General features: G+C 46.5%; 1 protein-coding gene across 3 annotated transcripts in view; it reads right to left on the reverse strand.

Moving 5' to 3' along the window:
• Positions 1-1664: 1664 nt before the first annotated feature.
• Positions 1665-25390, reverse strand: part of FAM168A (family with sequence similarity 168 member A) — a 200123-nt gene continuing 176397 nt past the window's right edge. For all 3 annotated transcript variants that reach the window (XM_055356768.2, XM_031015970.3, XM_031015968.3), the window contains 5 exons: positions 20769-20894; positions 12271-12413; positions 10368-10542; positions 8396-8526; positions 1665-7628 (listed from right to left, as the gene is read on the reverse strand). In XM_055356768.2, the coding sequence (XP_055212743.1) occupies positions 8414-8526; positions 10368-10542; positions 12271-12413; positions 20769-20894 (557 nt within the window). In that variant the 3' untranslated portion in view covers positions 1665-7628; positions 8396-8413. The remainder of the gene's footprint in view (positions 7629-8395; positions 8527-10367; positions 10543-12270; positions 12414-20768; positions 20895-25390) is intronic.

Below are 25390 nucleotides of genomic sequence, written 5' to 3' on the forward strand. Positions count from 1 at the left end.
TCTGGCTTGCTCCATCTAAATCCCTGAAGCTTTGTCAGCGCTTGAGTTCAAGAGGCCCACACGGAGGTGGGAGCTGGAGGACAGGGTGGGGTTCTGGGCTGACCACTGAGGGGAAGAGTTCTGAGCTTGACCTCTATGCTCCACCCCTCTTCCCTATGGGCCAGAATGGTAGGGGCTGGGACCCAAGTCTCCACCTCCCCTCCTGCTCCTGGCCCTCAGCTCTGCCACTGTGACCTGGAGCTGAGCCTCTGGGAGAAAATCCCTTCCTGCACTGGAGAAACTGACTATGGTGACTCAGCCCCAACAATGCCTGTGGCCAGAGGTGCCCCCTCAGACACTGGGGGTGGGTTTCATATTGGATCAAGGACTGGGAGGCTGGGTGGAGGCACAGGGTGAGATGATTTGGTGAGAGGCATTAGAGAGTAAGGAGGCCTAAGTTTTCATTTCAGCTGCAGTGTGAGCCAAGCTACTTGGCCTCTTTTGGCCTGTTTCCTCTCCAGGTGAGGAGGCTGAGTTCTCGGAGGTATAGCTATGGGGATGTGGAGCATGAACTGTAGGGGCCCGGCCCTGGGAAGGAATGGTGGACAGATAACCCAGTAAGAGAAGCCTGGGCCTGGGCTAGGGCAGTGGCTTCACCCAGAGGGGAGATAAATAAGAGATTCAGATGTTTAGGAGGCAAAACTGATAGCACTTGATGGGACTGCTTTGGATGAAGGCGCCAGAGCCTCCCTCAGCTGTCCTTTTTCTGTAACCACAAACCACCAAGTCCCCCTTGGTTTCCCATCTGACAAATCCATCTTTTAAGAAAGCTCAGGGGGCTGGGTTCAGTGGCTCACACTTGTAATCCCAGCACTTTGGGAGGCTGAAGCAGGCAGATCGCTTGAGCCCAAGAAGAGTTCAAGACCAGCTTGGGCAACATGGTGAAAGCCCGCCTCTACAAAAAAATACAAAAATTAGCTGGGAGTGGTGGTGTGCGCCTGTAGTCCCAGCTACTCAGGAGGCTGAGGTGGGAGGATCACTTGAGCCCAGGAGGTGGAGGTTGCAGTGAGCTGAGATTGCGCCACTGCACTCCAGCTGGGTGAGAGACTGTCTCAAAAACAAAAACAAAACAAAAAACAAAAAAACTCGGGCCTTGCTTGCTCTGAGATGGGCAGAACATGGGGCTTGGTGCGTGGGCTATGGAGCCAGAACAAGTGCCAAATGTGAGTTCTAACTCTGCCCCTCACCAGCTCTGTACCCTCGGCCAAGGTACTTACTTACCCTCCTCAGCTTCCCCATCTAAGATGGTGCTAACAACAGGGCTCACCTCATGTGTGCTGTGAGGACCGAATGCCTTAAACATGAGCAGCAGGCACCAGCCACACAATAGATGTCAGCTTTATTGCACGGATGGCTCAATGAATTTCAACTCTGAATGGCCCCACTGTACTCCCACATCACACACTTAGGGTGGGTGCTGAAGTTGCCACTTACAGCTCCCCGGCAGCTGTGAGACCCTTAGGGCAGACCCCTGTCAGATCAGCTGTAAGATGCACCATAGGTTTTTCTTGACTACTGAGAACAAATTTAGCATCAACTTGGGGAGAAGTCCAAGGGACTCACTGGCCCAGGACAGTCCTCTGTGCCTCCCTCCCCAAGAACCACTCAGTCTAGTCACCTAAGACTTTTTTTGGGGGGGGAATTTTTTTTTTAATAGTTATTGAGTGTTCTACAGCTTACAGTAAATACCATAGTTACAAATTCTTGGCTTCAATCTTTCAGAGTGATCACTGTCTGATCTTCAAAACAAAACAAAAACCCAAAAGAATCCAAAACAACAAAACAAAACCAGATTTACACTTCATACACACAAGCGAGGCCATGGGGCTTTCCAATCTTTACACTCCGGACTGTGTTTTGAAAACACCTATAAATTCTTTGATCAAACTACTTGGAAGACACTGGTCAAAGGTTTATTATTATTATTATTATTATTATTATTATTTTAAATTTTATTTCTTTTTAAAATGTGAGTTCCAATAAAATTTAAAAATTAGATTCCAACCTGTAGATTAAAATGAATTAAAAAATACAAAATCATATACAACGCTCTCTTCACAGGGATGTTACATGCCATGAGAACAGGTTTCTCTGTCATGTGATATGAAACAGGGAAGCAGATGCCTTTAAGTCAGGATGGGGACAGGCCCTTGGGCCTTTCAAGATTATTACAGACAACTCCAAGTAGCTAGAGGCCTGGCCTTACCTCCCCTGGGTAAGGAGGAGCTTGAGTCACACCATAGAACCTGACTATCTGGCTGACCCGAGGAGAAGGTCTCTGGGACAGTCTCCCCTCTTTCCCTGACTCTCTTAGGCCTGAGGAGAAAGGCTGGGGCCTGGAGATGTGGTCTTGCTGAGGTCAGGCCCAAAGCTGATCTCACCCATTTGATTCCTATGGGCCGGTACTTTGCAAAGCTGTTACATCTGTTCTCCTTAGGAAGGAAAATCCCCCCGCTATCAGTGGCTGGAATGGGTAGAGGACCTCACTACCCCACAGCAAGGATATCCAGGGACTATCCATGTGGCCATAGGGAAGCAAGTGCTGTTTTGTCCCTTTCTAGCTTTGTGGCAGCCAGTCCCAACTCCTGTGTGCCTCGGTTGGCCTTTGGGTTGGACTCAACAGCATGCACCACAGAAGCTATCCACTGGAGAAACTGAGGGACCTGGGACCCAAGTCTGGCTTAGGCAGGGCTGGCCATGGAATGTTGAAGCTGGCCTGCCAGGAATTTTGAAGGCTGGGCCCTGGAACCATATAATGCCTAATTTCAGAAACAAGGATTTTCTAGGAAAGGGGCAGATGGATAAGTAAAGGACAAACCCCGCAGCCCACTTGGCATGCCTGCCTGCGCGCTCAGAGGCTCCGGTGTGGAATCCCATCAGTTAGTCTGGCGTGTTTCTTCAGCTCTGCGGGTGGGTCCCAACTGGCCCACTCTACTACTGCCCCTCTCTGGATTCCCAAGCTTGGCAAGCAGCGGGGGCCGCACAGCCAGTAGTGATGTGGGAGAATACGGGATAGAAAAGCAGACTTCCACGTATTTTCACTTAACTACAATTGAGGAGGAATTCTGATACAGATGGTGATATATGACAAAGTTCACAGGGCCCAGAATGGGGCCCGCCCCCTCTGGGCACAGAACAAAGCTGAGGAATTTGATATGGAAGCTCTGAGCCTCGCTTAGTCAGTGCCTCGCTGGGAACCTGGATGAGTCCTATCTGTATGAGGAGCCAAAACTTGGTGACCAAGGGGCCTGTCCTTTTATACTTCATGTGATTCCTTTCTGAAGGCCGTCAGAACACAGCAAGCCCTCCAAAGAAGGACCCCCAGATCTCTGGGAACGGGGTACCTCAAACTTGGAACAATTTGGGTGGCCAGGGGTAAGGATGCTCAGAGTCTGGTTCTGGTCCTCACTCATGGGAAAAGCAAGCCCAGGGACTTCAGTCTGTATGCTTTTGTACCAACTCACTGGATCTGGACAGTGGGCAGGCTCTCAGGGGTTAGGAAGCCAGGTGTGCAGGCTTACCAAGGACATGGGTCTCCCAATAGAAAGATGCCTCGTGCTGTCCTTGAACATGTCTTCGGCCCTGGGCATTGTGACCCCAAAGTGTTTTGTCCAAGTGAGGCCTTTAGTTGCAAATTCTCATCCTCCTTGTGCTGCCAGCTAGATGTGCCTCTGGGTCCCTCCCCAGGGCTCATTACAGGTCCTGGCCCAAAGCAGTTCATACAAATCTGCTCAGCTCAGAGACTGGGCTTCCCAGCTCTATAAAGTACAGTTAGCCCCTCCCTCCATGCTTGCCAAGAGACCCAGCAGGTGGTAGTAGAAAGAGCAGAGGATTTGAAGAATCACTTACAAGCTGTGTGACCTTTTAGCAAGTCTCAAGCCTCCTGAGCCTTAGTTTTTTCATCTATAAAATGGAGGACTTTGGCAACCAATGTCAAAGTACTTTGCATACCAAAAACGCTCTGGACAGGTGTGTGTGTCTCTGCTAAATATTCAGGAAAGAGGATATACATTTTAGGGTCATTGCCAGGTAAGAAAGAACAGCAACTGTCCTATCTCATGAGGAAGAAATTAAATATATATATTTTTCAGAACATGGCAAACCATTATGTTTCAGGCTTTCACTATTTGCAGGCAATCCAGCTCCCAGACTCAAACTTCTTGACCCCAGGCCAGTGAGGAGAGGGGGTCAGGTAGAAGTAGAAGAATTCAAAAGAGTTGGCTGGTAACTGGAGCCATCTGTACCCCTGATCCTGGCCATAGGTGTTGCACCTGGGGAGAGGCAGTGGCATGAGGAGGAGAGAGGGGTTTGCATCCTGGGGCCAGTGCTGTAGCTCACTGTCAGGCGGCTACATCCCTTGTCCTCTCTTGCTTGCCTGCCTTCAATGAGACGGCCCTTCCAGCTCTGACTTTTTGTCTAGATTGACCACCATGCCATCTAGAATCTTTGGAGGTATCTACCTATGGTACCTCCCACTAGATCTCTGTGACCTTACCAGTAACTGTGCCCATCCTACCGGAGGCACATGACTGTCCCCGCTCTCCTGGGCTCAGTCCTTTTGCAGTGACTCCCCAAGCTTGGCTAGGCTTGTGGATCTCCATCACAGCAAGAGGCTGAGGCCAGCTGAACTGGGGCTCATACTGAAAAAGGGGTGCTGGACCTGGGCTCTTCCAGACCACAGCCTTTCAGTGCCTTATTTTCACCTTGGGGCCCCCCCTTTGCTCTTGAATTACATAGTAGGCGCTAAGATAGGGCACAGAGCACAGATGCTTCAGTACGTGAGCCTGTGTGGGGATCAGATGGAGGGGAACAAGACAGCAGACAGCCTGGGATTCGAGTGGCTCTGTCACTTATTAGCAAGTCACTTGACTTTTCCAAGCCTTGATTTCCTTATGGATCAAATAGGAGAAATAACCTCTATTTCATCGGGTTAAACCAGATAATTTATGTTCAACTGTTCTGTGAACTGTGAGGTCCAGCTGTTAGTTTTACTTACTGGTGCTGAAAGAACAATAGCTACAAGGTCATTCCTAGGTCTCCTCTTCTTCCTTTCTCCTCTCTGTGGTTCCACCCCAGCCCACATGGAGGCAGCAGGGTTCTGGGAAGCCTGGCAGATACCAGCATGCTGCTCACTATGGGCCTGTTCCCTTCCATAACCTGTCTCCTCATTTGTCAATTGACTGTAATAACTCTAACCCTGTCCCTCTCAGGGCGAGTACATGAAAGGCTGTGAAGCTTTGACCTCTGTGATGCACCTGACAAATCCAAAGGTTTCTATTATTATTATCATTATCATTATTATTATTTTGGCATTTTTCAAACACGTATGACATAATCTAGAACAACCTTCACCCACCTTTACAAAACCAAAGAGGGTGGGAGGAGGTATTTGCAAAAAGTGAATTAACACTGGAAAACTTTCTATTGTTTTAAAGTGAAACCTCATCAGCACCCAGAACAGATAACTTAGAACAGCTGAATTTTTTCTTACTGGTCCTAAAGTTCCTTGGAAGCCCAGGAAGGTGGGCCCCCAAACTCCTGGCTCTAGGCCAAGGATGCTGATGGGCTTTACCCTCCTGGGAATGGCTAGACAGCTTCTGAGCTCCTTCCAACCCAAGGGTTTCCTGATTTTTCCCTCCCTTAGGGAGACATGGGAGGTTGGGGTAAGGATATGTCCAAGTTTGCATGAATTTAAAATGAAAGCAGTTTTTTAAAGTCCCAAATGTTGTCAATGATCCCATTTTTTACAATAAAATGTTCGTGCCCCACCCCCAGAGGGGCTGCTGGCCCAGCCAAGCGCTGGGTGCCGGAGGCTGCTGCTGGGCAATCCAGGCTCCTGGCTGAGACTAGCAGGGACCTCCTCATCCCAGGGGTCCCTCTTCTCCCAGATGAGCCTGTCTCCTGGGCCTCATCCTCATTCTCCTCTCCTGATGACTCCTACTGTCTTCTTCCTCTTCCTCTCCTCTTGGGATGAGGGGCTACTGTCCTAAAAGCATGGCCTCTCCTTTTCGGCCAGTCCACCTGCTCCTTCTCCTGGAGGTGGAGTCAGGTACAGGACGAAAGTTCCAGATGTCTTCACAGAATTTCCAAATGCTATTTCTTCATTTGCAATTTCTGTTCCTGCCATCCGCCCCCATGTAGCCTCTGCCCAGTCTTCAACCCCCGCCTTTGGAGTCCGTGGAGGAAAAGAGTAGAAACAGGAGCCCAGAGACCATTCCAGACTCACCAGGTATGGGCGCTGCTGACTTAATTTTTACAAAACCAAGCCAATCCGTCCCTAGGTAAATTTTTGTAAGCAAGGTGCCCACTAGGTAGGAAGGCTGCATTTAATGCTAATTTACTGTAAGGTCTAGGGAAGTCCTTTCCGCTTCTCTGGGCCTCAGTTTCCTCATCTGCCAAATAGGGAAATGGATGAGATGATTGCTAAGGTCCCTTCAGTTCCATGAGTCTATGAAATGTTTATTGCTATTGCTTTTCCTTCACTATCCTCACCTTCAGAGCTGCCAGCACCCACCTGGAATGTGGTTCCTTCACTTGGGCCATGAATGGCACAGGTAACCAAGAGCTTGGCCTGCCTGCAAGCTCTACGGTCAGACAGGTGAGTCCTGGCACTGGGAAGGGCAAAAGAAAAGGGAGAGACATGCCCTAGGTTCCCACTCCAATCAGGAGGAAGCTCCTCATCAGAGTGGGTCCATGACAGCTCAGAGGCTGAAGTCTGGGTGACACAGGGCATCCGGCCTTCCAAGGCCTCGGGATGCAGGGATCCCACCACCCTGCAGCCGCTTGGCAGGTCTAAGGACAAAATCACCTTTTGAGGAAGTGCCAGGTCAGTTAACATCACTGTGCAAATCAGAAGGTCCAGGGCCAGATGCTTTGGCCAGAGACCTTTCAAACCAAAGCCATGAGGCAAGCACCGCTCCTCCCTTCTTCCCTCTCCTTCCCCACAATGCCCTCCCTCCCCCCACCCTCCCCCAAATTCTAAAGACTTTTTTCCCCAGGTTCTCAGCCTGGGGTATTAAGCTGCTAATAACACGCCTACATACTCAGGTGGTTTTGTTCTTGGTCTGTTGCAATGGTTCTCAGGAGACATTTCATTTGTGTCTGGGACATGGGAATGTCCTGAACTAATCTTGCTTAAGAAAAAACAACCAGAACACTCCCCTAGAGATGTAGCCTGCTCAACAGCTCTGAGTTCCTACCCTGGACCACATCTGTTTATGCTCTTCAAATGGAATCCAGCCTTCAGATGAACCACTGCAATAAACCCTACTCTCTGCTTGCCTCTAGACTGGGATCCCCAGGGACAGGACACTTAGGGAAGAGCAGAGAGGACATGGCCTGGTCAGGTAGGAGGAAGCGGGTAGAGCTGGAAGGGCAGGGGCTAAGAGGGGGACAGTTGGGGAGAGGCAGGAGATTAGAAAAAGCAGCTTTTACAAAAACCAAAAATAAAAATCAAAACCATTAAAGATGCATAAAGTGACCCTTGCACTTCCGTTGTCTCTTCTTGCAAATAGAGGTGGTGCTGCTAGGGAACTGCTCCAGCACCGGTGTAAGACTTGAGTAGTTGCATACAATGTGTGACTCCAGATCTGCAGAGGGAAAGGGGAAAGAAACAGTGTCAGTGATATTCAGAAGGCTTCTCCCCTCAACTCGGGAGCCCTCTGTGCCTTCCTAGTGAAGCTGCCTGCCTCCCGCCTGTGGAAGTTGTTGTGCTCTGGTGCCAAGAGCCCTGGAGGAGATGGGGGAGGCCAGATGATGTGGTGGGCCAGAGGATTTCAAAGTGACATCCCTGGAGCCCTATGGTTCACTGTCACTGCCTCAGGAGCTGCTAAGGGGACCAAGGAAGCCAGAGGTCTGGGTCAGCCCAAAGCCTCCAAATAGCTCCAACCAAAGCTCTTAACATATGATCTGGGCAAGAGTTCATTTGAAGAATGGGGCCCATAGTTAAAAGAAGTCCGAAGACCATAAGGTAAATGGCACAGAATTTAGTACTAGAGAACTGAAGTTTAACCCTAGCTTAATTTTTACTGGCTAAGTGATATTTAACTACATATTTATCTGTAAAATAGAGCTAATGATCCTTATTTCACAGAGCAACTGTAAGGATTATGAGATAACATAAGCAAAGGGATAGCTATTATTATTTCTGTTATTATTTAGATTTCAACAAGCAGTCAACAGAAGTGATAGCTATTATTAAGAGTGATATTATGGACCTTGGAGCAGGAAAGCAACTGATAACTTGACAGCTGTTACCTGCCCCAGCTGACACCTTTGCTCCAGACCCAAACCAGGGACTTTGAGGCAGTTCCTGTATGTACCCCGCTCCCACTTCTCTCACCCTGGCCACACTCACTTGGATGGGCTGCAGGCTTTACCAGTGTGGGGGCACGTAGCTGTACGCAGGGGTTCCTTGGGTCCTATATGTTGGCATGGAGACAGGGTGTGCCCCAATCGCCGTGTGCTGGGGTGTAGTCAGCAGGGTACCTGAGCATCCAGAGAGAGAAGAGTAACCTGACGAGGCTGCACCAGACACAGGAATGAAGAGGATGAAGCTACAGTCTTTTGCATGGCTGCTCCCTCTGCCCAAATCCCCCATCTCCCTCACCTTCCTGATGACCTGTTTTCTGCCCTTCTCCACCTCACCAGGCTTCACCTCCTTAGGGGAATCTTTTCTGATGCTTGAGGACAGAATCAATGACTATTCTAAGTCCTCCTTTTCCTTTTGTCTTTGAGACGGAGTCTCGCTCTGTCACCCAGGCTGGAGTGCAATGGCACCATCTCAGCTCACTGCAGCCTCTGCCTCCTGAGTTCAAGAGATTCTCCCGCGTCAGCCTCCTGGGCAGCTGGGATTACAGGTGCCCATCACCACGCTCGGCTGATTTTTTATTTTTACTAGAGATGGGGTTTCACCATGTTGGCCAGGCTGGTCTCGAACTCCTGACCTCAAGTGATCCGCCCACCTCGGCCTCCCAAAATGCTGGGATTACAGGCATGAGGCACCACACCCGGCCTTCCTTTTACTTTTCTTTGTATGCTTCTCTTATTGCACAATCATACTGAGTAGTAATTGTGATGTCTGTGGTTGTATTTCCCACACTAACCTGGGTGTTCCTTAAGGACAGTGTTCTGATCTGATCTACTGATACTGGGTTCCCAGGACCTGAACAAGGCTGGCACTGAGTAGATATCCAACAGTTTGCCAACTTGATCTGAGGAGTAAGAGGCCTCAACCATACCCTTACGTTAGGGACAGAATAAAATCCAAATGCTCACTCTACCCCTTGTACTTTCTTACCTCAGATAGTATCCTAGCTGGTTCTTTAAAAGTTGGGTCTCTAGGCTAGGCATAATGGCTTATATCTGTTACCCCAGTATTTGGGAGTCTGAGGCAGGTGGATCCCTTGAGCCCAAGAGTTCAAGACCAGCCTGTGCAACATGGTGAAACCCTGCCTCCACAAAAAAACACAAAAATTAGCTGGGTGTAGTGCCGCATGCCTGTGGTCCCAGCTATTTGGGAGGCTGAAGTGGGAAGATCACTTGAGCCCAAGCAGATCAAGACTGCAGTAGGCCAAGATCGTGCCACTGCACTCCAGCCTGGGTGACAAAGCAAGACCCTGTCTCAAAAAAAAAAAAAATACCTAACAGTCCTTGGGGACTTCTGCTTTTGTCATCCCTCATAATTATTATAATTATTGCACAGGTCCTTAAGCTCCTGCCTAATAAAGAACATTGCCCCTGTGTCCTCTTTTTTGGCACCCCTGCTGTTACTGGAGTGCTAGCATCATCTCTCTCCCCTAAAGTACACTGACAGCCTCCTCACTGACCTACTTGCTTCCAGATCACCCCTTCTAATCCTGTCTCCACTCTGCAGCCAGAGAATGTTTAAACCTAACCACATCCCTGCCCTGCTTGACCCCCATTGTGTGCAACAGAGGTACCACAAGGTATTCAGGACTTTCCACCATCTTATCCTTGCTAGCGATCCAGCCACCTTCCAACTCCAAGCCTCTATTTCCGAAGGGCCTTGGCTCCATTCCTCCATTCTGTGAACATGCCATGTTCATGTTCTTTCTGCACCACCCTTCCCTCTTTCACTTCTCTAGTTAGCCTGTGTTCACCCTTTAAGGCCTAGCTCGATATGTCCTTCTTGGTGAAATCTTCCTCATCCCCATAGACAGATTTAGAGGCTCCTTCCTCTGGGTTCCCAAGCCCCCTGGCACAGGATCTCTTGTGCTGTGCTGCAGCCAATTCTATGACTGTGTTCTCTGCTCCGTTTTGAGTTCCTAGAGGAAAGGGATGGACACTGATGCAGATGCTGCCCTCACCTGCTGACATTGCCATGGTGGTGCCTGCCACCATGCCCATGGCCACACCGTTGGTCCTCGGGGCGGCAACTGGCGCCGGGTAGATAGCAGAGGGAATGCTGTTGGGCTGGACGACCGTGGTGTGGTGGATGACATGAGGCTGGGCAGCATACACCGGCTGTGTGTAGTAGGCTCCCTGGGGGAAAGAGGCTGAGGTCACATAGGCATTTGGAGAGGTAGGTGGGATATGGAGAGAGCAGCACTGGCTGAAGGACACAAGGTCTGGACCCCAGCTGGGGCTCTGCTTGTCTTACTATGTGACTGTGGTCAGTGCAGTGCTGGGCTCAGCTTCTGGTCTGAAAAATAAGGCTCTAATCCTGTCCTGCCTTGCTCATAAGGCTGCTATGATGATCTAATGGGATAAGAGCTCTACTCCCTTAACCTTGGTTTTAGCATTTTAAAATGTTTTATCTTACTGCAATGAAATTTCATAAGCTGCCTAAAATTTAAAGTTAGGAATAACAATCAATCAGTTACCAAGCATGTGAACAGGGCTGGTAAACTCCAGAACACATACACGGAAGGATAATTAGTAGTAGTATCATAATGGTATAAGTGCATATTGTAAAAAAAAAGTACATGTTGAAAAAATAATGGCGGCCGGGCACAGTGGCTCACGTCTGTAGTTCCAGCACTTTGGAGGCCAAGGCAGGCAGATCACTTGAGGTCAGGAGTTCGAGACCCGCCCGACCAGCATGGTGAAACCCCATCTCTATCAAAAATACAAAATAATGAGCCAGGCATGGTGGCGCATGCCTGTGGTTCCAGCTACCTGGGAGGCTGAGGCAGGAGAATGGCTTGAACCCGGGAGGCGGAGGTTGCAGTGAGCTGAGATCATGCCACTGCACTCTAGCCTGGGTGACAGAGCAAGACTCCGTCTCAAGAAAAAAGAAAAAAAAAAGGCATACATGGATAGCATTTTCCAGGATGTCTCTTAACTAGCTATTTCCCTTTAGGTAAAAAGGTAAGGATGAAGAAGAGAGTGGTCCAAGGTGACTCCCAATGCCTGAATCACATGGCTGCTTCCTGCTGCCACAATTAACTGGCCCACTGACTTGTAGGGGAAGTAAACAGGAGCCCCTGAGATCATCTTAATTCAGAAATCTTCAAATGTTTCTACTAAATGAGATTAAAAAAAATAAAACAAGAGGCTTGAGATCAATTTAAGTTTTGTCTTCTACTCTAAAATATAGCTGTTTTTTAAACTAAAAAAGTATTCTCCTCACCACTTATATTTCCTATAGAGTCACTCCAGAAGAATGTGTCATGGGTATGCTAGAGCCCCATATGGTCCCCTGTCTCATACCAATCCTGGAATGCATATATCTTCTAGCTGAAGGAACCCAGAAAGGCCCATCAGGCACAGAAAGAGAGAGTAACTTGCCCAAGGTCACAGAGGATACTGGTGGCAGGGCCTGTGTACTTTCCTCCTCCCCACTCAGCTCACAGACTGAGGAAGGGTAGATGTGGGGGTTAGGGAGAAAAGACCAAGACGTTGGGGTCTTATCTTGACCAACCAATAGCTCGTGGTGTAACCTTGGACAAGTCATTCCCCTCTTTGGGTCTCCGTTTCCCCACTTGTTTAACAAAGGAGTTGAGCTAGAAAATCTCTGAGGGCCTTTGTCCTCTGACGTTCTGGGCTCTGTTAATCTAAATGACTTCATGCCTACCACCTCTAGGGGCTGAGGTGGAGTGAGGGAGTAAGCAGACTGCGGGGATATTGCTTCAGTGATACAACAAGGACGGCTAGCCAGAGCCACAAACCATCCTCTCCTTCCCTCACTTCCTCACCCTACCCCACCACACTGCACCCAGGCTGAAGGCTCCTCTACCTGCAGAAGAGGTGGCTTTGACATGTACCTACCTGGGCATACAGATTCTGCTGGGGGTAGGCACTTCTGATTGGATACATGGCCGTCTGATAGGGGTTGGGTGATGGGGAGTAGGGGGGTGGAGCAGTATTACTCTGGGTCGGTGGGACCTTGTATGGTGTCCCCGCAGTATATCCTGTACCAAGGCAATAAGAGAGACTTCCGGTTAGTTGGCAGAAAAGCATTGCTAGAAGGCAGCAGGTCCCAGTCACGACTCCCCAGACAAAGATGGGCTGAATCCAGGCTGGAAACAGAGATGAGAACAAACAGAGAACAGGATTCCACCCAGAAAGCCCTGGCCCCAGAGGCAGTTCCCTCAGTCCTGGTGCACAGGGCTGCATGGATGATTCTGGGCATCTTTTCTTTCTCTGGGTCTCAGGGCTCTCATCTATAAAATAAGAGGCTAGAACCACATGGTCCCTTTTAGCTCTGACAGCCTGGGATTTGGAGCTGTCTGTGTGAAATGGGCAGGTGCACAGAGATGGAAACCCTCAACTCACTTGCTCTTTATTGCTACTCTACTTGCTTTTCTGTCTTCTCACACAGAATCCAGGGTATCTTTTTGCTGCTGTTTCTGTCTTTCTCTCTTTTGCTCTATTTCTTTTTCTCCTTATCTCTCTCTCTCTCTCGCTCTCTTCTTGGACTTCCCTCCATCATGTTCCCTCCCCTCCCCACCAAGTTTGAAGGTGAAAACCCCATACAAAACACCATTCGGAGACCCTCATCTTCTGGGATGCTGACCATACAAAACACCATTCGGAGACCCTCATCTTCTGGGATGCTGACCATACAAAACACCATTCAGAGATCGTCATCTTCTAGGATGCTGAAAAACTTTGCTCTGCAGAGTTGGCTCCTCCTTCTCTCCTGGGCTCTAGGGGAAGGCCACCTCTGTCTGAAAATACCTGAAGTCAGGGATCACAAAGGTTCACATCAACCTGGAACCTGGGCCATGTCTGTCCCTCAGCAGGATGGACAAAAGCTGGAGCTAAGAATGGGGCTGAGATGTCAGGCCCCAAGAAGCTCACAATTGCCCATGTAAATAAACTGCTGCCTTTTAATCCTCCGGAAAAGAGTGACAGATCCTTTGTTCACAGAAAAAAACTTGAAACATGAGTCATTCAGGAACAACACTGTCTCCTTTTAGAATCACAAAATGGAATCATTCTATGGAACCCAAGTGATCATCAAGGGACTCCAATCCTTGCACTTTACACAAAGGGATCCTGGGCTCAGAAAAGGCAAGTCTTTTTAATAACTTCTCCTAAAGACTCTAAACTCTTCTAAGTTGAAGGGACAGTGCCTGAGGACCTAGGCTTTGAAGCCCTACTGGGGAGGTGCTGAGGTGGCTTCTTTCCTGTGGTTCCATCTTGGGTAGGTCTAGCAGACCTCACTGAACCTCTCTGGGCTTCAGCTCTTTCACCTATAAGATGCTCACCAAGGACCCTTTCAGCTCCGAGGTGCTGTTTCTATCATACAATAAGGGACTAGGGGCAGAGTGGAGGGAGTGCTTTATTGGAAGAGAAAACATCTAGTCTTCAGTCCTGGCTTTCCCCCTAATTTTTCATGACAATTGTCAAGTCTTTGGGCCTTAGTTTCTTATTTTGTAAAATCAGGTGGCTAAGAATGAAGATCTCTTCCTAAACAAAAATTCCATGGTTCTAAAGATCCTGGGTCTCTTCCACCTTAACCCCAAGTAAAAGCAAACTACCACATGGTCACAAATCTCTCTCAGTCCACATCACACCTCTTTGGCTTGGCACCCCCCTGCCCCTGATGACTCAGGAGGATAGGAGAGCTGCTGCACAGCTGCCACAAAAGTCAGCCTGTTCCCTGGATTCACATCATTTTTTTTTTCACCTGCAGATCCATAGTTCTTTCCATAGTTTTGTGATCAAATATGCTTGGGAAATAAGTAGCAATGAGGATAGAATGGAAAGTACATATGAAAGAGAGGGAAGCATGTTAAAGAGAAGTAGAAACTAACTGGAAGTGCGACTATGAGCTGAGTGAGAAGTCTAGAGCAGATTTCTCAAAGTTTCTAGATTATGGAGCTAATCATGAAATGTGGTCATAGGAGGAGAAGCAGATACTGTGGGGAAAGACAGGGAGTCTAGCTTTGCAGATGTCTAGAAGGAACCATCTGATGTGTATGGAGACACAATTTACTTATCTATAAAATAAAGGGGTTTTATAGATAAACCAGAGATAGACATTTCCCAAATGTGGACAACGGACTATAGATCCCAAGGGATCTTAATAGTTGTTTTTGCCAAAGAAAAGGAAACAAAAGAGTTCTATAGTCCCATATGTAAAATAGAGATAAACAGTTAAGATTTTGTTTTTATTCCACGACCCTGAGAAGTTTTTAAAACAATAGGGTGGGCTGGACCTGATGGCTCTCACCTATAATCCCAGCACTTTGGGAGGCCAAGGCAGGAGAAGCACTTGAGACCAGGAGTTTAACACCAGCCTGGGTAACACAGACAGACTACATCTCTAAAAAAAGAAAAAAACTTAGCCAGGCATGGTGGCTGGTGTAGTCCCCAGCTACTTGGGAGGCTGAGGCATGAGGATGGCTTGAGCCCAGGAGTCTAAGGCTGTTGTGAGCCATGGCACAACACTGTACTTCAGCCTGGGTGACAGAGCAGGACCCTGTCTCTTAAAGAAGGTGGGGAGGTGAACTGTGAATCTCTAAGATGGGAGTATGTACAAGACTGTATTTTCCAAATTAATTTTACCACAGAATCTTTTATTCATACTATAAACATTAAAACAATTAAATTTCAGCCATGTTTTTTGTAATTGAAGCTAGTTTTGGTAAACCAAGTTATACTGTAACACATCCACATCCATTCATTTACATATTGACTAAGGCTACTTTCCTGCTACAATGGTAGTCACTGACAGAGAGCATATGGCCTTTTTAAAAGCCTAAATATTTGGCCCTTTACAGGAATGTTTGCTGACCCCTAATTTAAAGGAATATATCAAGGTGTAGAGAAACCTAGCAGAGCTGAAAGCATCCCTTTTCTATGCAGGAGAGTAGGACACCCCTGAATCAGAAGGTGCCTGTTTCTGAAAGCTCTGTAGCACAGAGCCATGGTTATGAGCAGTCTGGAGACAGACTGACTGCCTGGGTCCAAACCCCCAGCTCTGAGACTTAATAGCTATAGGATACATCAGTCTCCTCGTGTGTGATATGGGAACAGTAATGGTACCTACTTCATTGTGATAAATACATTAACTGTTAAGTAAAAAGCACTTAGAACAGTACCTGACATATTAGAAGCACTTTATAAAGATCAGCTATGATTATTTTCTCTCTCACTTTATAGAGACAGTAAGCTTCTGTCCTAAGGGTATGCAGGCAGAGCCTGGTCTGAGAGACTAAAGCTAAACTATGACTACTATGGTCTGTCCCAGCTTGGAACACAGACTCCACGATTCTAAGATTCTAAAATGTTAGGGCTTAAAATGCCATGATTTTATGATTCTTTAAAGTTAACAGGCCAATGATGCTGATGACTTTCCTTTATGCTCCTGGAGAATGTGCTCTGGAATTTTTCTCTTCCCTGGGGAAGCTGGATTACCCACTGTATGCCACAAGGACAGCCATATTACAAAGTGGTGAGACTATCCCTCTGAGGAAAATCAAAAAGCTCCAAGAGACTGCAGTAGAATTTGGTTCCCACATCTAAGAATAACCTTCTCTGAGAATGTTTCCCTTTCTTTATGTTATGAAATGAGACACACACATACTCAGAATACAAATCAGTAGCCAAAACACCCTTGGCAGCCAAAGAGATGATGCTGCAGAAGAAGGCCTTGCTTGTTTGTCCAGACAGTCTGAGATAGGAGAAGCAGAACTACAGAGCTAGAAGACTCAGAGATCATTAAGACCAACATAAACATTTCACAGATGAGATAATGAGTAGTTGCTGAAAGAGAGAGCTGTTTGTGGGGATCTAAGACTCAGTGCTACTTCCTCTAACCACAGTGGTTCTCAAGGTTACCATTTGTCAGGAGGATCTTCATGAGGCTGGAGAAACTGCCTGGGGGCCCTCATCCTAGGTTCTGTCAGTAAGTCAGGTCAATTCCTCTCTCAGGGAATATCCTCATTTGGACTAGACAGTATCAGAGAACTTTTCTAGTGCTGACATTCTAAGTCTCTGAGTATTTCAGAAGACTTTCCTGAGGAAATCATTTCAGAGGACTTTCCATAATTTACTAGTGGTCCTGTCAATACTCTTGAGGAACACTGAAAATTCCCCTGGAGCTATAGCCTGAGCTTGGGTAACACAAAAATCAGGGTTTATTACTTTATGCATCTAAGTAAAAGAAGCTGTTAGGCTTGTTGCAAAAAAGTCTCACAGATTTTGCCCAAATGAACTCAGACTCAGTTCACTCACTGGAGGCCTGGCTATCCTGAAAGGAGTTCTAAGTCTGAAGGTCACAGAATTAAGACTTTGGAATGTTGTGCCTGAAGGACATTAGAGGTTTATATTCAACCTCCTCCTTTTCCGAGAAAGAACCTGGAGCCCAGAAGGACAGATTTTCCCCAAATTGTACAGCACATCAGTACACAGCTAGGCCCAAAGTTCAGGGCTCACCCTGCCCTAGGCAGAGCTCTTGCTGAGTTAAAGTCTCTGTAGTCCAATCTTGGGCATTTAATATACTGGCCTTTATTGTCCCCATTTCACTAAAGGCAATATCATGAAAGAAAAAAGGAATTAGACGACTCGAAGTCCCAGCTCTGCCTTATAAAAGAGGCTTTGTTTATGATGTCCTATTCTTTCTCTTAGGTTCCTAACCATAATTTTAGAATCAAATGGGATAATAAAAAGAGTATGTACATTAACAAGATAAAACCTTTTCAGCCCTTTCTGCAATCCTTTTTCACTGTCATAAATCTTTTTCAGTTGTAGAAGCCCTACCACCTTCAAAGGCATTGATCCTTGCATCACGGATGCCTTTTAGACTAATTGGTTTATTGATCATCAGATTTATATGTCTGGACAAAATAAAGCTCTATGTCTGAATCTTGCTTTGACCCCTAAGACTCCTTGTTGGTAGCCAAGTAAGACAGTGATGAATAAGTAGGAGACCTAATTACAAACAGGCTTAGCAAGTATCAGTGAAATTGAACTGAATTTGTCAAAGTGCCCTGAATTTTCTGTGGTACTAGAAGCCACAAAATCTGAATGCTGGGAGGAATCTTTTTGAGTATGGGAGGGCCAGTCAACCCCAACTGCATTAAAAAATGGCACAGGTTTATACATTACTTGCTTGAAACAGAGGTAGGCCAGGCATGGTAGCTGGTGGGCAGACAGCTTGAGCCCAGGAGTTCGAGACCAGCCTAGGCAATGTGGGAAAACCCCATCTCTACAAAAAATTAAAAAAACTAGCTGGGCATGGTTTTGCATGCCTGTGGTCCCAGCTACATGGGAGGCTGCGGAGGGAGGATTGCTTGAGCCTAGGAGCTTGAGACTGCAGTGTGATGTGATTGTGCCACTGGACTGCAGCCTGAGTGACAGAGCAAGACCTTGTCTCAAAAAAAAGGTGGGGGTGGGTACATTTTGGTCTTTTTCAGGGACTGTGATAGCCTGTCTGGGAGGGAACAGTGGGATGTGGCTGCTGGACACTTAATGGGATTTCAGGAAGATTTCAACATAGTAGAAGGCAAGGCCTTCTGTTACTCAGACTTTCTGTGGAAAGGGTTGCCTCTGAAGGGAATGAGTACTCCATTTTTGGAGATGGTTTGTTGGCCAGCTACTGTTAAGGGCAGCTAGAGAGGTGGTCCCTGTTGGGGTGGAAGACGCTGAGTACACATCATCTTGCTGAGAGATAAGGAGTCTAATTGCAAGAAAGAACCTTGGAGATGATTTAGTTCCGTTCCCTCATTTTGCAGTTTGAAAAATCAAGGTCCAATGCATGGACATCAATTATCCAAGGTTACACAGAACCCAGTCTAGAATTCAATGCAGCTTCCACTCCAGGCTGCTTTCTGCTACACTACAGTAGGTGTGCCTATATGTGTCTATATCCAGATGTTTAGATGTAAGAGAGAATATGTATATCCCTATTTTTATATATATATAATCTTACGTATGTTCATTCATTCTACCTGAGGTATCTGGAGAAACTCCTTATGGCTGACATACCTCTCTTTTTTTTTTTTTTTTTTTTTGAGACGGAGTCTCGCTCTGTTGCCCAGGCTGTAGTGCAGTGGCGCGATCTCGGCTCACTGCAAGCTCCGTCTTCTGGGTTCACACCATTCTCCTGCCTCAGCCTCCCGAGTAGCTGGGACTACAGGCGCCCGCCACCATGCCTGGCTAATTTTTTGTATTTTTAGTAGAGACGGGGTTTCACCATGTTGGCCAGGATGGTCTCGATCTTCTGACCTTGTGATCCGCCCACCTCGGCCTCCCAAAGTGCTGGGATTACAGGCGTGAGCCACCGCGCCTGGCCTGACATACCTCTCTTAAAGGGTAAAATCAATCTCATGAGAAAAGTCAGTAATTGAATCTTAACCTGGGTGATACCTTTTTCTGGCTGTGCTGGTTACTAGCTGGGTGGCGTTGGACCTATTATGTTTCTAGGCCTCATCATTCAAACTGGGATGAAAATCCACCTAAATAACTTAGTAGACTGAGTGTAATGTAGATTAAATGAGAGGGTGGATTATGAAACCATATTTTACAAAAGGTGAGTTACGTTGTATAAACATAAACTGATGTTAACATCTAGGGGCAATGAAAACTTGAGAAAATGACATTAGATGTTGATATGGTTTAGATGTTTGTTTCCTCCAAATGTCATGCTGAAATGTAACCTCCAGTGTTGGAAATGGGGCCTGCTGGGAGGTACTGGATCATAGAGGTAGATCCCTCATGATGGCTTAGCACCATCCCCTTGCTGATGAGTGAGCTCTGATTATTTAGAGTGTGGCACCTTCCCAGCCCCTTGCTCCCTCTCTCACCATGTGATATGCTGGCTTCCTCTTTTGCCTTCCGCCATGACTGTAAGCTTCCTGAGGCCCTCACCAGAAGCTAAGCAGGGGTTGGTACCATGCTTGTGCAGCCTGCAGAACTGTAAGCCAATTAAACCTCTTTTCTTTATGAATTACCCAGCCTCAGGTATTTCTTTATAACAACACAAGAACAGACTAACACAGATGTTTTAAAGAAAAGAAAAAAATACAATGAATTCTTCTAGTCTACTTACTTAGTACATTAATAATTTGTGGAACCACACACTATCAGGCCTTGTCTGGAATATCCCTGTGAGGGCTTATCCAGCCCTCACAACTTAAGAGAGAAGTTCTCACCACATCCAAAGTCAGTCATTCCTCTATTGAACAGCTCCAACAAGACACAAAGTTCTTCCTTATATGGAGTCAAAATGCCACTCAGTAATTTCATTTTTTTTTTTTTTTTTTTTTGAGACGGAGTCTTGTTCTGTCGCCCAGGCTGGAGTGCAGTGGCGTGATCTTGGCTCACTGCAAGCTCCGCCTCCTGGGTTCATGCCATTCTCCTGCCTCAGCCTCCTGAGTAGCTGGGACTACAGGCGCCCACCACCATGCCCGGCTAATTTTTTTTGTATTTTTAGTGGAGACAGGGTTTCACCGTGTTAGCCAGGATGGTCTCAATCTCCTAACCTCGTGATCCACCCGCCTTGGCCTCCCAAAGTGCTGGGATTACAGGCATGAGCCACCGCGCCCGGCTGCCACTCAGTAATTTCTAAACATTGGTCCTCATTTCCCCAGTGGAACCACTTTGTGTTAAAAATTAGATGTGACGGTGACAACATCAGTTACCCTACTGAGCCTCAGGATGAATATGACCAGTCTGACTGGCTAGCTGGTTTCTGGCCTCCCTGAAGACTCCTCATACACACCTTGGTCCCACAGTGCAGCTTCCACTAGGGCAGTGTTTCTCATACAGAGGGCAATTTTGCCCCATAAGGGACATTTAGCAATGTTTAGAAACATTTTTGGTTGTCACAATGAGGCTTTCCTACTGGCATGTAGGGTAGAGGCCAGGGATGCTGTTAAACATCCTATAATGCACAGGACAGCGCCCCCACAACAAAGAATTATTTGGCCTAGATGTCAATAGTGCTGAGATTAAGAAGCCCTGTGCTAGAGGGGGGAGTCCTCTCTGTCCAAAGACCCACAGACCTTCAAAATGTGCCCTCTGTCCTTTCCCCCTAAAATGCAGTAACAGTCCTTCCCCAATCAACTTGTTGGCCAGGTGAGTATTTCCTTCTCCCTCCCTCAGTGCTTTGTGTTTCCCCAAAGCTGAGTGCATGATCAAAGAGGATGACCTTTCCTGAATAAGGAGGGCTAATTTTTTGCCTCGGTAAAAGAACCTCTTAAAACAGTATTTATCTCATAAATGTCATTTTACAAAGCTCCCTTTCCTTTCTTCCTAAGAAACAAATCAGTCCCAACCAAGGGGAACAAGGAAAGGAGACAGGCTGTATTTACTGAAAGCCGCAGAGGATGCTTGGTAAGTTCGGTTCTCGGTCCCGGTGTCCACTGGGAGGTGGAAGGTGCCTTCAGTGCCACAGGAAGACGAGTTCTGTGGCCAGGCCTGTTTCATCAGCAGAGTTGCTTAAGGGAAGACACAAGAATGGCATTAGACAGAAATAAGAAGTGGCCACCACCAATCACAGACACAAAGCAAGGGTCTTGTGCTGGACAGAAACATACAACCCAAGGGGCCTGTTCAGACACATGGGATGGTCAGCCTTTCTGAGATGGTTGAGTGGGTTAGGAGGAGTGCTGAAGTATGTTTCCAAATGATTTGAAATCAAGGAAATCTGAACTTACACTAAAAGAGTCAGGACTTTCTACCTACTACGAAAACCACAAAGATGCCCATGAATAACCATCTCCTACTACCTGACACTGTGGCCTAGGGCTCTGGTATATTCCTCAGCCACTTTCTCATTAATGTGTAGCAACTTGGGAGCCTTTGTGTGTCACCAGATCAACTGAGCACTCTTTGTTGTCTGAAATTTCATCTGGAGGTATATTTATAAGCTGCTTTCAAAGACAGGCCCACAAATAATGACCACATTACATGAACCTTGCTGGACTACCATCTCTTCTGAAGGGACTGAGCTGTGGCCATGATAGCTTAAAAGGCACTGGGCACTGTGCTACACCGAACCTAGTTAGCCAGTGGGGCACTCCTTGCTAATAACTCCTTCTCCTGTACACCCAGCTGAGGCCAGACAGACATACTTCTTGCATACCCCTGAATATCTCCTACTGAGGTGTTACTGGGTGCCCCACCTGGGATATTTCCTCATGAATTAGAGGTGGTCCTTTGGGCCATTAAGAAAGCACATATGAAATTTGGGGTAGGTAGGAAATATAGATGAGGCCCAGTTTAAGATCTGCAGAGACTTCCCAGGCTGACTCAAAGCTCAGCTCAAGACATCTGAAGGATGATACTTCATATGTTTTAGAAATGGGGAGTGACTCAAAAAACTTACCTTCATGGTGTCCTGAGGGAAGGAGAAGAGAAACAGAGTTCTGAAGTGGGACTTGCCTAACTTTTTAGACATTTTCCTTGTTATAATTTCAAACACTAGAGAGGAAACATTCTTGACTCAAATTACTGTTTATGGTAAAACAAAGAATTTTAGCAACATATTTTCCACTCAAATAAAGTCTTGGGGGGGTCATGGATATGGGGTGTTATATAGTATATTAGCAGAAGGTGGGGCTGCATTGGCAATACTTAAAACATTTAAATAAGAGGCTAAGACAGGGTGTTACGAGAATAAAGTATGCCTATACGCTCTCTAATTCCACCAGGACAAGGACATTCTACCTCTAGAGAGATGCCGTAACCCCCTCTGCCCATTCAGGTAACAGGTAATGCCTCTGGTTCCTTCGATCCCAGAAGTACTGGGGCCAGAGAAGGTCAGGGACTGTGCTGTTTTTGTTGAACCAAGGCTAGAATTATGGCTATTGTAGGCTGACTCTGCATTTGCATTAATGGCCCGCGATATATACAGCAGATGCTGAGAAATGAGAAGGAAATCATGGGCAGGAAAGTCACACTAAAAGGAGAATTCTGATAAGAGAAATGGAGACCCAGCAGTACTCCATGTAGAGCCCAGGGCCTTTCCTGGACATGAAGACATGGCTCTGCAGACAATGCAGGAGGAGGAGAGTCTGTTTTGAACAGTCATTTTGCGTTTCTTTTCTTTGGGGGGTGGGAAACAGGAAAGGGATAAAGAATCCAATTAGTGTTAACAAATCTTATCAACATGTCTCCAAATTTAGACTCTGCCACACATGTGGCTGGAAAGCAGTGGCCACCCAAAACAACTCTCTAAAAAGTAAAACATGTAGCTCTGAAAAGTCAGATAAAGCAAACCCATGCCCTCAAGACCCCGCAGGAATGCCATCAGGGGGCAGGAGGCCTGAATTTGGCTGTAGGAATTTAGAGAATTTGGAGGTTCTCTTCCATTCAAATTTTTTCCTCCAAGTGGTACTTTACCATAATTTTCATCATAAGCCAAAAGTCTGACATCAGCCTGAAGGACTGTGTGACCATTAAAGTTAGTAAATCAAACTAACTTATTCTTTACAAAAGAGTAAATCACTCTTTTATCCAAAGAGTGACTGAGGCCTACACTGCACTCAGCACTGAGGGGAGCGCCACGGTGGAAGGGAACACACGTGGGTCACAGTCACCGCACACAAGGTACTTATGGTCTAGCTGGGGATGCAACACAGCCACACGCCAACCAGGGAGTGAACAAGACAGCATGATACATAGTAAAATAATGTTCCAGGTTAACCAGGAAAGAAGCAAGTGCGACTGTGCCTTTGGTTACTATGTCTTTTCAACTGATGACATGAACTATACTATATATTTTTCTGAATAAAAATATTTTTATTTATTTTCTTCGGTTTCTTTACAAAGAAAATGAATTAGTGTTTTCTGTACGTCTCTGTATATTTGAATCCTTATAATTTACATAACTAGATAAATGTGAAAACACATCAAAAAAACAAATATTAGCTGTCAACTTGACCTCCCCATTAGTTAGTTGTACCATGTGATCCAGCTCCTCCATATAACGATTCTAAAGTCACCCATTCTATTGGTGGGAGCGATTCAGAGCTCAGTTGTGGGATGAAGACAATTCCAACTGAAGCTTTTAGAGGCATGGTCACAGAGGAGGCTGCTCTGAATGGCATGCCTGCCTTTGGGTGCTTGAAAAGTACCACTTCCTAGAGATGTTTTGTATTTTGAACTAAGTGGTAGTTAAATATAGGCATATACATATGTGAAGACATTATTAAGCTGTACACTTAAGATAAGTGTACTTTATATACTTTGCCGTCTATGTGTTATCCCTCAATTAAACGAGAGAGAGAGAGAGAAAGAACCCTTGGCAGTGAAGGGCCATGGGCCCAGTCACAGCATGCTGCCCACATCCAGGTGCTGGGTTGTTCACTTCCCTGGATACGGGGCCCTCACGCCCTCTGACAGTTGAACAATCTGTTTAGCACACTTACAAGGAGATGAGGCAGCAAGGGACCATCATCTTGAACAATGTACTGAGTCAGGAAATCTGAGTAGTAGCCTGGGCTCTGCCACTTATTAGCTATGGGACCTTGGGCAAGTTACTTAACCTTTCTAAACTTCAGTTTTGTTGTCTCATAAAATGGCAATAATCATCACTCCTTGATTGCTTCATAGTACTGATGTGAGGGTCAAAAATAAAGTGTCACCCAGTCTTATAGTTTCTAGTTCTGGTTTCTGTCCCCTCTTCCATCTCCAAAGTTGTAGGCTACAGCTCTAATTGAAGCTCTCATCGTCTCTCATCTGAACTACTGCAACTGCTTCCTCATGTTAAATCTGCTCCCCCCAATTTTCAAGCTGCATTCAGAGCGATATACCTAAGACCTAAACCTAATCATAAAACCCCCTTTCTTGAAAACATTCCATAGTTCTCCACCGACTCTAAGCTAAAGTTTGAACTCCTGTGTAGCATTCAATGCCCCACCATGATCATCTTGTCCCAATGACCTCTCTAGACTCTCTCATTGTTCTCAATCTCCAGCCCATACTACAGCCACAGAAACTGCTTATCATTCCCAGAATATGCCAAGGAGCTTCATATCTCCATGTTTTTGTCCACACTGCTACCTCTTCTGGCATGTATCTCCCCAAACTCCATCTGGTAACATTAATTAATCCATCAATCATGAGCTGAAGACTCACACCTACTACGAAGCCTTTCCTTCTCCCCACCCCTTAACCACAGCTCTCTCATGCATACCTATAAACTGACTATCCCAATCCCTGTGATTCTTGGAAGCACCTGTACTTGATGGCATGTCTTCTCTCCACTAAACTGTGAGCTCCTTGAGAACAAGCCCCTTGTCTTACTAGTCTTCGTATTTTCAAAGGGCCAGCTTAGAGCCTGGCACAGAATTTTATAAAGTGAAGAACTGCATCTGTATTCTTTATGCAGATCTATTTCAGATGCTATAACTGGAAGGGGAAGAATGAAAGCTTCTCTAACTTTTTATGCACCCTTCTGTCCAGGTTCATATATCCTGAGGCAAACAAAAAATGACTACATGAGAAACAGGTCTGCAACTAACAAAATTGAAGTAATAAAATTATAAGAGGACAGTTTATTAGCATTTAAAGGGACCTCAGAGATCATGTGAAATTAAACAATTTATCTATGGCCTGGAGACAGTAGTAAATTGCCCAAGATCACACAGCCCACAGCAGTGGCAAGGAGAAATTTCACAGCTCATCTCCTGACAGATGCGCGACACACAAATTCAATTTCCAGCATCCAAATAATTCAAGGTTAAAAGTTGAGAAAGGGTGCAGAGATTTTACAGAAACATTTTCCTGAGCAGCCCAGGTGAGGGTGGTGAAAGTTGCAAGTCCCTCCCATGGTCCCTTCCTGTCTATGACAAAAAGGACCTAGTCAAGTTATACTGCTGGGACCCTCACAGGTGCCCAGAAGTTCCCGTGGTGCCTTGGGCCTGGAGTCCACACTGTCCAGAGAACCCAGTTCTGGTCCCTCATTTATCAGCACGCTGCCCCCCCACCT

This window comes from Gorilla gorilla, chromosome 9 (genome assembly GCF_029281585.2).
Source record: "Gorilla gorilla gorilla isolate KB3781 chromosome 9, NHGRI_mGorGor1-v2.1_pri, whole genome shotgun sequence".
Classification (NCBI taxonomy): Eukaryota; Metazoa; Chordata; class Mammalia; order Primates; family Hominidae; genus Gorilla; species Gorilla gorilla.